Here is a 15,712-nt window from a genome sequence, read left to right on the forward strand (position 1 = left end):
TATATAGGGTTCAGCCTGAGAACTGTGAGTTTTTGTTTTCTCACCCTGCACCTTCCTCCTTGATTACAGCAGAGGTGCAATCCAAACACCGTCAGGGAGGGCAATCATCACCTGTCGACAAGGATAGTCGTAAGATCGATGCTCTCAGCAGGAAGGCTTACTCGGCCGATGCCTTAATTTTTCGAATCAGCAACTACCAAGCGGTGATGGCTGCTTACCATCTTTTTCTGTGGAACAGGATGTGTACTTTCATTGATCACTTACCTGAAGAAGAGAAATCTTTAGCGAGGATAGTGGCGTCGGAAGGGTCCAAACTTGCCAAACACCAGATGAATGCTGGAAGGCACACTGCAGATTGCTCGGCAAGGAGTATGGCAGCGTCGATTGCCCTTCGGCGTTTCTCCTGGCTGCGCTCCACGAATTTAGCTCCTGACACAAGGAATAGAATCGAGGACTTACCATTTGACGGGTTAACTCTCTTCTCCACTGCCACTGATGAAACCTTAGAGAATCTGAAGAAGCAAAAACAAACGGCAAGGTACATGGGTGTAACTGCTCCTCCCTCTGTGCCTTATTACAGACAGCGCTTCCCTTATAGGGATAATTTTCGCCGTAACCGCTTCCAGAGGCAAGCTCCCGCGGGGTCTTACGGCCAGCAGCAGCACCAACAACAGGGTCGCACCTACCAGGGATACCAACATGCCAATAGGCGCAGGTCTGGCAGGAATCGGGCCTATCAACAGCGCTCACAATCACCGCAGAAACAGGGCCCTAAGCCAGCTTTCTGACTGAGGGAGAATGACCAGGCTAATGTGGTTAGGTTCGGGGATAGGTTGGTCCCTTACTTACTTGCCTGGGAGAGTATTACCACTGATACATGGGTCCTCTCCATTATTCAGTACGGTTATCGCTTAGAGTTTAGGTTCATTCCCAGTTTAGGTCCTCCCCCTAGAACATCTGCGTCGGTACACCCCAGTTTGGTTTCGTCACTCACCGACCTGGTCCAGAAGGGTGCGGTTGATCGGTTCCCCATGGACACTGTTGGACCTGGTTTCTACTCTAGACTTTTTGCAATCCCCAAGAAGGATGGTGGTCTTAGACCTATTTTAGACCTCCGTCAGTTAAATAAGTTCCTAGTTAAACAAAAGTTCCGCATGCTTACCCTTGTTAATGTATTAACCTTATTAAAACCTGGTTGGTGTTTTATTGTTATTGATCTCAAGGATGCTTATTTTCACTTATCAATTTACCCTGAGCATAGAAAGTTCCTTCGTTTTGTGGCCGGAGATGCGGTTTATCAATACCGAGTCCTCCCGTTTGGGTTATCCACAGCCCCTAGGGTGTTCACCAAATGCATGGCGGTGGTGGTATCTTACCTCCGTACCCAGGGCTGTACCGTGTTTCCTTATCTGGATGACTGGCTCCTTACTGCCCCTACGGAGGAAGAGCTGGTAAGGAACAGGGACCTAACTCTCAGCCTTTTGGTGAGTCTGGGGTTGATGTTAAATGTGCAGAAATCAGTCTTAACCCCCTCTTATTCGGTCCAGTTTATTGGAATGCGGTTACATTCCCGGCAAGGTAAGGCTTTTTTGCCGGACGATCGGCTAATACAACTCAGGTGCTTGGTAACTGCAGCACAATCAAAACGTTTGCGTTCTGCCCATTTTATCCAGACACTCTTGGGCAAGATGGCTTCTACGACTGCAGTGGTACCCTTTGCCAAATTGAACATGAGACCCCTTCAGAATTGGTTTGTGCGGGTATTCGACCCCCGAGCTGACTCTCAGTTTATGAAGTTGTCTATACCAAGGTCTCTGTTACGATCCCTCAATTGGTGGGATTCACGACATAATCTGAGTCAGGGCATGCCCTTTGGAATTCCCTCACACACTAAGGTGGTAACAACTGATGCATCTAATTCGGGTTGGGGGGCCCATTGTGACGGCACTTCCGCACAAGGAGTCTGGTCCTCTGCTGAAACGTCTTTCCATATTAATTTGTTGGAACTGAGGGCAATTCGCTATGCTCTTATGTCATTTGCAGATCTGCTCCGCAACGAAAGTGTGCTTGTACAGACAGACAACACAACTGCAATGCACTACTTGAACAGGCAGGGAGGCACGGTCTCTGTGTCTCTCTGCCGGGAAGCAGCCAGAGTATGGAAATGGGCTATAGCCAACAAGGTGTCTCTTCGGGCTATTCACATAGCAGGCGTCTGCAACTCTCTGGCCGATACGTTGAGCAGGGTTTTCGTACCACGGTACGAGTGGTCCCTCAATTGGACGTACCTGCATCCAATTTTTCAACAGTGGGGTTTTCCTGTGCTAGACTTATTCGCAACATCGGACAATGCCAAAGCCCCTCTTTTCTGTTCAAGAGCGGGGATCGATCCCGCCTCTCTGGGGGATGCTTTCCTACTTCCTTGGGACAAGGGCCTTCACTACGCTTTCCCGCCACTACCTTTGATGGTGAAGGTCCTGGACAAAATACAAAAGTCTCAGACCCACTGCATCCTTATTGCCCCGTTTTGGCCAAGACAAGTCTGGTTCTCCCTATTGTATCGGATGTCGGAGGGCAGGATGGTCCAATTACCGCCTGCCAAGGACCTATTGCTAGCCGGGATGGTTCCTCACCCAGAACCACACAGAATGTGCCTGACAGCTTGGCTCCTGTTCCCCCCGAGTTAAGTCTGTCTGATAGAGTACTGGCAGTGGTCCTGAATTGTAGGAAACCATCCACTAGGGCCTCCTACTCTTCTAAGTGGGAGCGTTTCTCCAAATGGTCCCTAGATAAGGGTTTTTCACCTCACTCATGTCCTTTGCCTACTGTTTTGGAATATTTACTTTCGCTGAAGGATGATGGCCTCAGCGTATCCTCTGTTAAGGTTCATTTGGCGGCCTTATCGGCCTTTCACGTCTGGATTGATGGTGTCTCTTTGTTTTCACATCATACATCCAAGATGTTTATGAAGGGGTTATGTAATTTATTTCCCCCTGTAGTTAGGCCTGTGTCTCAATGGTCCTTATCCCTTGTTTTGTCCCAGTTAATGTTACCCCCGTTTGAGCCCTTGCATTCTGCATCTTTGGCTCATTTATCACAGAAGGTGTGTTTTCTAGTTGCAATCACGTCTGCTAGAAGGGTGGGGGAACTGGCAGCGTTGAGTTCAGTGCCTCCATTTTTACAGTTTTACCCAAATAGAGTGGTCCTTAGACCTAGTTTGAGCTTTAAGCCTAAGGTGGTGTCCAAGTTTCACTTGTCCCAGTCTGTTTCCTTACCTGTGTTTTTTCCTAACCCAATCTCTGAGGCTGAGAGAGCCCTCCACTCCTTGGATTTAAAGAGAGCTCTTCTTTATTATTTACAACGTACAAAAGAAATTAGGAAGTGTAAAGCTTTATTTATTTGTTTCGCTGGACCCAAGGTGGGTCTACAGGTTTCTTCTCAGTCTATTTCCAGATGGATTGTCCAGACGATTAAAGGTTGTTACCGTCAGGCCGGAGTCCGTTGTCCTGGTTCCCTTCGTGCCCACTCTACCAGAGCGCATTCAACTTCGACGGCGCTTCGAGGAGGTGTCCCCTTGTCTGACATCTGTAAAGCTGCGACGTGGTCGTCACCGGACACGTTCATCCGTCATTATGCGGTGGATGCTGAATCTAGAAAAGATGCAGATGTGGGGAGAGCGGTCTTACATTCCTTGTTTGACTAGTAGCTCATACCCTCCTCCATAACAGTGAGTAGCTAATCAGTCTCCCAATGTGGGACTGCACAGAAGACCGAAGACGAAAACAAGGTTTCACTTACCTGTAACCTTTGTTCGTCGAGTTGTCTTCTGTGCAGGCACACATCCCACCCTCCTGCCCCGCTATGAGCTTTTTAATGTGTTCTGTCTTTTCCCTTTAGAAGTTCATGCGGCTGGCAAATTTCAAGAACTGAGGGATAGGGGGCGCCGACCTCCGACGTGGCGTCGCTTTGGCGGGAAAGCGTGCGCATGCGCGGAGCGGTCGGCGCCCCCTATCGTTGACCTAAGAAGCTATGAGAATCTTCCGATGGCTGGCCTGCGCGTGCGCAGTCCCAATGTGTGCCTGCACAGAAGACAACTCGACGAACAAAGGTTACAGGTAAGTGAAACCTTGTTTAAAGTTTTTGAAATAATCTCATTCTATATCTACATCCTAGTTAGCCCCAACAAGAATTCTGACTTGGCAACTTCCTTGTGGGAGGAGTTACTTCCATAAAGCTTTCCCCATGTCCACCCAAATGCCTTAGGCTGCTAAGTCAGAACCCGGTTATATCTTATTATTATTTCTGATGGACATTTTCACCCTGCCACTTTATTTCTGCAAGCTGCATCTGCAAATTCAGGCACAATTTGCTGTGCAGTAGGAGAGCAAAGGAGGGGAATATAATTGGGGGAAGCACTTGCCTGCTCTTGCATCTCAGTAGCACCGCCTTTAATTACGTAGACAGACATGTAGTAACACCGTTGTAAAGGTGTACTCAACTCAATGTCTTTAGGCTTTTTCACTTCATAGTAGTTCAACAGGTCTGACAGGTTCTGTGTGAAAGCGCTCCAGAATGACTAAACAACGTTAAATGGAGAGGGTGCGGTATTGAGCAAAAGATGATGCGCTAGGAAATGGCTTCCTCAGGCCATTCATAGTGATTATATTTCCTCACTTTACCATCTGCAGAACAGGTAGTATTGTGAATGATAATGCTATGCTAGATATTGCACACACAAAATGCAAGTAGTATTCTAATGTTGGCAATAGTTTTGATTTTTCTGACAAAGTCTCCTATTATAGGATGTTTCTGTCATATTCTGGTTTTTCTAATGATTTCTGACTGTGAATCTTTCATTGGGGTGTATCAATATACCAAAACTTCATATCTCAACCTCTAGCTCTGCATCTCAGGTAAATGATCCAGTCTATAGATCAGTAATAACCTGAGCCTACCACTTCAGTGTATTATTAGCCTTCCTTTTATGCGGCCATAGAACAAACTGGAAAATGCGTAGTAGCTACAATAAGAAGGCTATTCCTTTCTTTTCAATTATGCAGAACCCAGCTTGTTAATTTAAAAGACTTAAGAAAACCACGGCTATGGTGTTTTCCTGGATTTTGCATCAGAACCTACATAGTCCTCAAAATATGGTCTTAACACAGGGATCCCCAGCCTTTTTGAGCCTGTGGGCACCTTTAGAATTCTGGCACAGCGTGGTGGGTACAGCCACAAAATGCCTGCCAAAAATGGCTGCCTCAGCAGGTGGAGCCAGCCACAAAATGGCTACTGCAGCTTACTTTCAGTCACACAGTGAAGATCTTTCTGCTGTGGTGGCAGCTACCGCCAAAGCAACATGCTTAAAAATGGAGAGTTTGTCTGTATCAAAGAGGAGAAAAGGGTTGGAGGCAGCTGTTCTCATGATGACTTTCTAGAAGGAAAGAGGTAGAAAGCAATAGATTTTGCTGGAGAGGAACTCATTATGTATTCTCTGGTTATAATTTGCTGGGATTTTAATCTGTGGTAGAAGACATGCCATTATTCAGGTATCCCCAGTCTTTTTGAGCCTGCAGACACCTTTGGAATTTTGAGAGGGGATGTTGAGTGCCACCCCAAATGGCTGCTGCAGGAGGTAGAGCCAAATGCAATACCTAATTAGGGTTGCCAGGTGCTCACTGGCAACCGGTGTGGGGGAGGATTTACCTGGGATTTACCATGAGCAAAAAGAGGCCTAGGCAGCAACATCACTTCTGGCACTCACTAGAAATGACGTCATCACCCTGCTGCAGGGACGTAGTACTTGGGCAAAAACTCTATGGTAGAAGTTGTTCTTTATGTGTGTGTGTGTAAAGTGCCTTCAAGTCGCAGCCGACTTATGGCGATCCCTTTTGGGGTTTTCCTGGCAAGAGACTAACAGAGGTGGTTAGAAGTTCTTTACCATAGAGTTTTGTCCAAATACCAGAGCATCCCTGTGTCAGCAGCTACATGATGATGTCACTTCTGGTGCATGCTGGAAGTGATGTTGCTGTGTTGCCGGTAATGCTGGTGTAGGCCTGCTTGTGTTTCTGGTAAAACCCCCCCCCCTTGGCCAACTGATTGGCATTGAGGGGGAGGGGCCCCAGGGGCAGGGGTTCCCCATCCCTGTCGGGTGCCTGACAACCCTAAATACCTTTCTCTTCTCAGAATTGCATGGTAACCACATAGAACACATGAAGCTGCCTTATTCAGAGTCTATTCTGTCAAGGTTAGTATTATCTTTACTTTGGATTGAATCATGGTCGAGACACTGGGAGCATAGCAAACCTGGACAAGGAAGGGGCGGGTTCTACTCCTGAACGCCTCGTGTAACAGCCCAGTTCCCTAGACTAAGACTAGAACAGAGCTCCCTCTCTGCTTTGCAAAACAAACCATCGGCAACAGTTGGTCAGGCTGGAAGGAAGAACAGAATCGCACTAAGGAAAACCTGGGGGCTTTCTAGTCCTCCAGGGGCTGTCGCTGCTATTACAGCTGTGGAAATCCCTCTCATTTGAATGAGGGTAGCCAGTGCCAAGCCCTCCCTTACAACGGTGCTGCCCACTTTCTGAAAAGCTCGTTCTTGAACCCGGGTGTAAACTTTATTTTAAGTGTGGGGAGGTAGAAGGCTACGATTGCCTAGCGTGAATGGGAAATACCCTTGATTGATCTTGGACGAGTCACTTATTGTTCTACCTAAACGGGAAATAAAATAGAACCTGTATCCTCTAAATGGTATAAATAAAATATAGTACATTGAATTTTTATACCAGTTAGAAAATATTGGTTCCATTTTACTCAGAAACTAACGTGCTGTGTAGCTTGTGGCCTGCCTTACTGATTTTGCCATCTGTTGTATACACTTTTATTTCCTGCTTCTGGCACAATTTAATCTGTATTTGCCTTTCAGGCTGCCAGGCTTTGTTCCTAGTTCTATCCATGCACACACAGGAGTATCCCTATTTTCATCTGTGAAGTGATTCACTATGATTCAGCAGTTTTGTGAAACTGAAGAATGTGCAGTTTTCACATTTGCATGTAGGGGACAGTGTTGTGCTAAAAATATATCTGAAAAAAATTGTTGGGTAATTCCTAGTAGCATGTGTTTGTTGCAGCAAAAATATCTTGTGGTACCTTAAAGACTGTAGCATAAGCTACAATGCCAGTTAAAGCTAACTAGTTAGCATGAGAAGAGCAAGAGAAGTGACATGTGACTCACAAAAACTCATACCCTGCCAATTTTGTTAGTCTTTAAGGTGCTACTGGACTCTTGCTCTTTTTTTTACTGCTACAAACAGACTTAACACGGCTATCCATCGCGATCTAGCTAACTTGAGAGAGAGATTCTCTGCTTCGGAACTGAATAGACTCTGTGTATGTCTACTAAAAGGTGTACCCAAACACCTCTTTGCCTAATATTATTAGTTGCCTTTTATTGATTATACTGTGCATCTGATGAAACAAGTTAATGCTATGGTAAATCTATTAGTCTTTAAGGTGCCACAACATGTAAAATGTTGGAAATGGTGCAGTAGTACAAAATCCCATAGGAAAATACCATATGAAGTATTCAATGATGCCTAATATGAATGAATGTTAAGGCTTAGTTTAGCAGAAGGCGATGCTTGCCTTTGTCACATATAGGGCATTTTCTGTGATGGCACTTTCTTAGGCTTGGCAGGTCTCCTCCAACAACCCATGCTTCCTGCCACCATTCCTTCAAGCCGCAGGAGAAAAATAAAAAGATTGCTCTGGCTGTTGCATGGGACATCACTTCCAGGGAAAACATGGACATGATATCATGTCTCTCTAGGAATTGTTCGAGACTCTATGATAAAAGAATAGAGTTTCCAGCAATTTCTAGAGTGATATGACATCTGGTCCCCCCTGAAAGTGACTTCACGTTGTGTACAGTGGTGGTGACTCCCCCCGAAATGTCTCACTGAGTTAAATGTATACATTCCTACTAAATCGTTTTATAAGACCAGTGAGAATTTATTATTTGGAAAATTAAGTACTTTTTCATAATTTAAAGTATAGCTCTTGGAGGGAATTTATAACTTCTTTGCAATAACATTTATTGGTGTTCGTATGTGTGTTCTCACATGTGCCCATGAATGGTGGTGGGTAAGTCACTGTGTTACTTATGTCTTTCAATACTATTTCAGTTTGAATAAAAGTTTACAAAGTACATCAAAAGTGACTAGTTTTATCAATTACCTTGATGTAGTTCTGTCGTAGAGGTGGGGGGAAAATGTTTGAGGTACTTATTAAAATACACAACAAAACATTGAAAACAAAAAATGTTGGCAGTTAGAAAGAAAGCAGTTTTTTAAAAGACAGTGTTCATTCTTTTATTGTATTAATTCCTGAGAAAGTTGCAACATTAACATTTTTGGGAGTATATGATACAAATGTCTTGAATAAATAATAGTCCTTTTATGCTCAGATGCCAAGTGATTTGGTTGAATGAATAGGTGTTTAAAATGTGTGTTCTGGAGTTATGCCTGCTAGATGGTTAGATTTGTACTAAGTTTTGTAGGTTGGTGGAATGAGAAGAGCTGCCAGAGTTGCCTTGGGTGACAATGGTGTTTTATGCATGGTCGTTTAACCCTCCTTTATTCCCTGTTTCAGCCAGGTTCATTTTTTTTGGAATGCATGTTACCTCATTCCTTGGAAGCTCAACGCTGCTTCAACGCAAAATGAACCTGGCTTTTCCCATTCCTCTTCTTGCCCGAGTCAAATAATCTTTCCTGGCTCATATCAGATTCAAAGGGCGAGCATACACCTTCCTCGTGTTGAGCTTCCTCCCCCCCCCTTTCCAAATCCCTCTTCTGTTCTGTTTGCTGATAGCCATACAGGGGAAACACCGAAGATTGGCTTCTCTCACAGCCAATCACGAAGAAGTGTGTAAAGAGGCAGGGATTCAAGTGCTTCCTGCTTTCTGGGAGCTCTTTCTGAGAGAAATAAAGGCTTTTTTAAAACGAGGCTTCGATTTCACCCCCCCCCTTCTTTCAAATGGCTCCATTTTTTGTTTTTTTGTTCTTAAAATGCTTTTTTATGCGGCAGTTGGGTCTGGGGGGAAGGAAATGTTCTCTCATGAGGTGAGCCAATCACAGAGCAGCAATTAAAGGGGTGGGACTTGATTTGAACTTGGGAGACTTCTTTTCTGTATTCATGCCCCAGATTTGCAGACAGTTTATTCCCTGATCATTCAAGCCAATGCATACAGTTTTCCCCAACCCAGGTTGCTTTGATCCTGGCTGAAACGGGGAATAAAGAAGGGTAAAGTGAGCATGTATAAAACACCAATGTATCCCTAATACCAGCAAGATAAAGACATCATAAGGAAAAAACTGGAGGGTTGGGTGTAGTACATGGAGGAGTGAAACATGGTTCAAATCCTATGTTTGATCAAGGAACGCTTCCAGGCCCCAATGACAGTGTAATGTTATGCCTGCCAAACATTGGCACCAGTCAAAAAACCTTTCCACCTGAGTCTATGAAAAGTGTTTTTCCCACCTCTTCCCCATCGGTCTCCACAACCACATCTGAGGACAGGATGGGGTAACTCAGGAATCAGTCTGCTGGCACAGCATGAGCAATGCACAGGCTCCAAGGGGGGCACATGCAAAGACATTTAGAAGGGGAGGGATATTTCTGTATTGTCTTTATGGCTGCAAAACAGAGTATTCAAGTGGGAATTTGGGTGATAGGCACGTCCCTTTAAAATATATTGCTTTGTACAAACTGCAACAGCAACAAAAAATAGGACTGGCAGATGAATGAACCTCATCTTCTCTCAGACTCCTTTATAAGTGCTCTGTCGTAACAGGAAGACCATAGCCAGGGTCTATAGCGGCAGTAGTAACAATCAACAGCTGTTTCTATGTTTGGTTGCTAATTTTTTCTTCCTTGGGATTCTGTGCCCTGCAAAAGTATATGGTAGATGAGAATGTAACAGGTGCAGAAGTGCAAAGTATGGGTGGCAGCTACACCTGGTACTCTCTGTCAAACAGCTTTCAGAGAAACAGGGACCTTCATGAATACAAGTTTGGCATCTTCATGTTTCTGTGATGCTGTCAGGGCTCAATACAACAATAATACTGTTCTCCAAAAGCTGCAGCAGATACCAGTACACCAATTAAGTGTATTGTTATGAACATTGTGTGGGATCTATTGAAGATTTGAACCCTTGTCCTGTGGGGGATCTGTGGCTATGTGTTTGGCATTCAGGCTTCCTGTCTATTAGTCTGTGGGATGGGCTAATAGTTCTTTCTTTCCTGTTACATTCTGGTTCAGTCCCTGGCAGATGGGTTGTTTTCAGGCTCCTGTTAGCCTAATTTGGGCTGTGATTTTAGCCCATGCATGGAGGCATCACTGATTGCTGTGATTAGAGAAGTGTCTGTTGCCTTTGTTCCCATAACTAGTGGGCCATGGAGGCTTCTGAGAAGGGAGTTGCTACAGACTTTCTGGCAGTGTCCCTGTGTGTGTGTGGGGGGGGGAGAGATTGTGGGATTGATTCCCTGGTGTCATGATGTAACATGCATTGTTCTTCACTGATTGATGCCTTCCCTTCATAGGTGCTATGAAGGTGTCTCTTCAGTGATCAGTCTTGTGATTGACGCATCTGAGAGGAGTTGCCAGGGACACTGTGGGAGTAGCTTTCTACCAGCATTGCTTCATGTAGGGACTGCATAGTCTTAACATGACACTAGTGTAGCCCCAATACAGCAGGCCCTAGCATGGCCAGTTCAATAGTACTATATGTGTGTGTGTGTGTGTGTGTGTGTGTGTGTGTGTATGCCCTTGAAGTTAAAGGGGGGGAGTATAGGTCGTGATCAAATGGAAGACTTATCACCACCAATAGGCATCTAAAAACAGAAAAATGATGTAAAATTAGGAAATTTAAAAGCAGCATTGTGTGTGTGTGTGTGGGGGGGGATTCTATTCTGAGAAAGAAGAAAAAGCCAGGTGTTTATGCACTGTAAGTTTATTCTTGTAAATTTCTACCTCTTTGAAAAATGATAAATGTTATTGTATCTTCATGTAACACTTTTCATCCAGGATCAAAGCCTTACCATTGCTCAGAAGATTGTCTGTTTCAAGCCTCTAGACACAATACCATCTCCTGCAGGTTCTTGTCAAGTGTCCTCCAAAAAAATAAAACACTTCAAGGGAAGGATATTACAGCTATCTAAGAACTTGTTTTATTGCTGAATTGTTTCTTACAATTAGCAAGCATTCCCTGATATTCAAACTAAACTTACATTGCTTCATCTAGAGCAGTGGTTCCCAAAGTGGGCAGTACCACCCCCTGAGGGGCGGTGGGATTACCTAGAGGGGCACTAAGAGGCAAGAGGGCAGCAGGGGGGCGCTAGAGGTGGGCCCCTTCAACTGTGTTGTTCTCTAATTTACAATAGATCAAGCTATGGCTCCGTGCTGGTAATTTTGGTGGAAACTATCAGAGTTTTTTTCCAGACTTTGAAGAGCTGGTACCACTGGATCAAGTTCACCAGTTTCGTTGGATAAATTTCAACTGAAAAGTTTTAATTTGATTTTGAATAGATGTGCAATTAATTGTTACTGTTTTGAAATTCTATTATTATCTTTAGTGAGTCATGCAAACCCCTATTTTGAATAATGCTTTTTATAGGATAGGATAGGGGGCACTGGGGTTGAATTTTCTGGAACCAAGGGGGCAGTGGCCCAAAAAGTTTGGGAACCACTGATCTAGAGCATTACTTCTTGTCCTTCTCTCAAGGGCCCTGATAACTAGCTGTTCTCTCTCTTCTTTTATGCCTTTTCAAACTGTCGTTATATCCCTTCTTAATCTCTTCTCCAACTCTGTGATTGTTAACAGTGTCATACATAGTTTGTGCCACCCCCAGACAGGCATCTCTGTGGATTTTTTGTTTTTTTTTTACAAATCAACCATCAGTGCTACATAGCATAGCCAAAACTCTCCAATGCTTTAATGCAACTGAAACAAGGACTCTAGGTTTCCCCTAGTGATTTAGTATCAGTCAGTACTAGTGGGCATGGTTGGAAGTCATGAAATTGTCCATATCAGAACCTGATAGAGAGGGAACTGAACAAGTGAAGTGAAACACTCTGCTTTCTAAGCCACTCAGAAGGTGCATGAACACAAACTGAGCCAGGAAAGCACTCATGTCTCCTTCCTCCAAGCGAATGCTCCCAGTTCCTATTTTATGTTTTACTCTGATATTCCAGGTGCTAATGTGATAGGATACTAGAAGGTAGTCATCTTCACCATTTTACATGTGTGTACTTGATTTCTAGGTCCAGTCTAGTTTTCTCATTTATAAATTAAACGAATCTACACATCCATTTTTCTCCTCAAAGGATCCCCCCTCCACGGCCCCATGGCACCCCAGGTAAAAGAGGAGGTGGCAGTTTGAGTGTTCTGTGGGGGAAGAAGCCTTCTTGGAGAAACTCAGAAATTGGGTGGGCCAGTGAGAGGCAGAAATGGCAATAGGGTAGGGGGACTGCAGCTGGGGGTAGCAGCCTCAGCAGCACCCCTTGTTTAGCTATTGAATCGCTTACACTTAATGACTGTGACGCTCACGTAAAACATTTCGTTGTAAGTTCTGTCTGACAGAGCATTTAAAATAGAAAGGAAATTATTGCCAAACTATTAGATCTCTTGAGTTCCTGGCTTTCCCTCCTTCCCCTACTACATTTACGTTTAGTAAAGCAAATTGGGTTTTAGGCAATGATTTTCCACAGGGGAGCAACAGATTGATTTCCATTGACCCAAGATTCATATAATGGCACCGATTGCAGATGTTCCACCTCTTGGGGATGATTCACATGCATCTGTATAAACAAGCAAGAACATTTTGGAACAAGATTTGATGTGCAGTAAAACAAGCCACATCCTGAAATGAGAATAGTGGACGGATAAATCCCCTTTGTTTCTCTCAAGATGGAGAAGGCTTAAACAGTAAAATTTCCAGGTAGTAAAATGCCACTTTTATAGCTTTTTTCCAACGATTAAGGCCCTATAAATATTTCAAATGTACTAATTTACTGATTAAACTATAAAACAATGATTTGCTGTCTCTCTACTTCAGACAATTATAGTGGCTAGCTCTTGTATAAAAAGCATTACTTTAGTTAACTAATAAATCTTTTTCTTTGTTTCTGTTGTTTTAAGGAAATACAAACAAATAAAAATACGCTTTTTTAACATATTGCTTGAAGTGCTATTAACTTGGAGTTACAAACAGCTTGGAAAACAGAAGGATTTCTATGGTGTATAAAAACAAGCAAGTGGGGAACTTTTTAAGCGAAAAACTGACAAAATTCCTTCGGGGGGGGGGAACCCCTCTGTAAATATAGTTTGCTAACGTGTTACCCAGAGTTTCTCCTCCCTTCTCCCCCCCCCCCCCCCGTCCTATTTCTGCAGTGGCAACTGTGCTTCCTGTAAGGGCAGAATCTGACATGGCCTCTTCTGAATAGTCTTCAACTCCTCCTCCTCTTTCCTCTGATTTGCTTTCAAACTCTCAATGCATTTAGAGCCTGATCTTGTGCAGAAAATATCCCTGACATTTGAAGCGCTCCAGGGATTCACTGGGCATGCTCAGTCATCACTGTCTGCTAGAAAGAGGAAGCTAGTTTACATAGGAGTCATACCAAGCATAGCCTGCATGTCAGTGCAGTTAACTTGCAGCGGGCTGTGAGGAGAATTAGCATGTCTTTGTGCTAGGAAATCGCTGCCGATCTTTTTTTTTTCTTTTCCCTCTTTCTCTCCCCCTTTTCCCTCCCAGCTTGGAAACAGAACTAGATGCAATTTTTGTTTGTCATTGGGGACGCGATACATTTCGAACTCTCCGTCTCCGATTCTAAAACCCTCTAAGGCGATTTTCAGCTCCCCTTGAACTCGCTTCTAATATACTTTGTTTTGGTTAGTCGGAGGCTGGGCCTTGAGCTTTGGGGGACTGGGGAAAGGGGGCCGGGAGCTCCTCGCCAGCGTCTGCCCGCGTTCTTGTGGCTGCTTTGGGAGGGACGGTGGGAGGGAGGGCGGAAGCAAGCAAGCTGGTCTTCTTTGCTAGCCCGCTCAATGCTATTTATGAAGATGGACCTGTTGAACTACCAGTACTTGGACAAGATGAACAACAATATTGGCATTCTCTGCCAGTATGAAGGTAAACTTGGACTCATGGTCGCGGCGCGGTTCTCGGCTTTTGTTTCAGGGTCGCCGTTTCGCTGTTGCCTTAACAGCGTTGTGCCTTTGTACGTGGAAACGTTTCGTAAATGGTTTTTTTTTTTAAAAAGAGAAAGAAAAAAAGAGCATGCGATCCCCGTTGTTTTCTGTTTGGAATGTGGACATCTCCCTCCTCCTCCTCGGTGCTCGTGCCTTATGCAAGTGAAATCGTTGCTCACAATTCATGTAGTTGTGCGAGGGGGAGCCTTGTTTAATGCTTTTTCTAGCCGATGAAAGCTTTTCGTGCGCGGCTGGCTTTTATCTCTTAAAATAGGCCTCCATTCGCACACGGAGCGTAGGGCTCATTGTCTCAGCGGCTGGATCGCAGGATGGGGGATATTTTGTGCGACTTCCTGGGGCCGCTTTTGTGCTTTGAGGGTGCAATGAAGAGTTTGTACTCCTCGGCTCCGGCGATTGAAGGGTGCCTGCACTACAGAATACAGAGTGGCCCTTTGTTTGACTTCTCGTTTCCTGTACGGCTCTGACACTGAGAGCTGCCTCCCCTTCTCTTCTCCTCCTCAAATCCCACATCTCCTCCCTCAGGCACCTCCTCACCAGCCTGTCCCAAGCAGAAAGAACTACGCAGCCACTAGAAACCATAGCTTTATGGTCATCTTCTGGGTGGTTCCTCTTCGCTTTTCCCCTTCCCACCTCCAAATTTGTGCTCTTGGTAACATAGGCTTGTTTGTTCTGAATACACCAGTTTTACAGTAGCAAGGTTGTGTTTTATTTTCTTTCAAGTACTGTCAGGAGGAGTGGTGGAACTGCTGCTTTTTAACTGGTTAACTTTTCATGTACATGCAGTTTGAAATCGTTATAATGGCTTGGCTCAGCAAGCAGGCAAAGAAAAGGCAGGGTTGAGCTAACTCTAATTGGGAGTAGGGCTCTTTCTGGTATTTGTTCTGTCTCTTTCTCTCTCCCCTTCCCCCATATCTCTCTTTTCCATGCTCAAGTAAATTTTACTGTGGTGGTCAGCGATGAATGTGTAAAGAGTACCTGAACATGTAACAGTTAAGGTTGGAGGAATAGAGGCGACTAGGCCTCAGGCCAGAACAGGCACTGTTGCAAACATGTCGGTTCATGGTCCTGGGGGGAAATACTGACTTACGGGGTTACCACACTTTGTATTCCCAGGGATGTATTAAGAGTTTGAAAATGTTATAAAAAACATCGCTTTAAAAGAGTTTTTGGATACCATGGCTTATAAATGGTTGGAAGACGTCTTCACAGCTAAAGGGGCCAAACAAAGTGCGAACAGTATTTTTTATAACATTTTCAAACTCTTAATACATCGCTGGGAATACAAGTGCGGCAACAGCCTTAAATAAGGCTTTAAGAGGGGAGTGAACATGTTCATGGAGGATAGGGCTATCCTTGGCGATTTGCCATGATGCATACTTATTCTCTCCATATACTAGGTGTCATGGAACACAGGCAGGATGCTGCTGCAGTGGTCTTATTTGGGGGCTT

At 44.5% G+C, this 15,712-nt stretch overlaps 1 protein-coding gene across 2 annotated transcripts in view; it reads left to right on the top strand.

Moving 5' to 3' along the window:
- Nucleotides 1–15,712, top strand: part of VGLL4 (vestigial like family member 4) — a 112,935-nt gene that overhangs the window by 30,202 nt on the left and 67,021 nt on the right. The window contains exon 1 of one of the 2 annotated variants that reach the window (XM_056863185.1): nucleotides 14,059–14,183. The exons of the other annotated variant lie outside the window; for it this stretch is intronic. Within the exon in view, the coding sequence (XP_056719163.1) occupies nucleotides 14,099–14,183 (85 nt within the window). The 5' untranslated portion in view covers nucleotides 14,059–14,098. Of the gene's footprint in view, nucleotides 1–14,058; nucleotides 14,184–15,712 lie in introns of those variants that run through there. 2 annotated transcript variants of the gene reach the window in all.

Source organism: Euleptes europaea, chromosome 1 (genome assembly GCF_029931775.1).
Source record: "Euleptes europaea isolate rEulEur1 chromosome 1, rEulEur1.hap1, whole genome shotgun sequence".
In the NCBI taxonomy this organism is placed as follows: Eukaryota; Metazoa; Chordata; class Lepidosauria; order Squamata; family Sphaerodactylidae; genus Euleptes; species Euleptes europaea.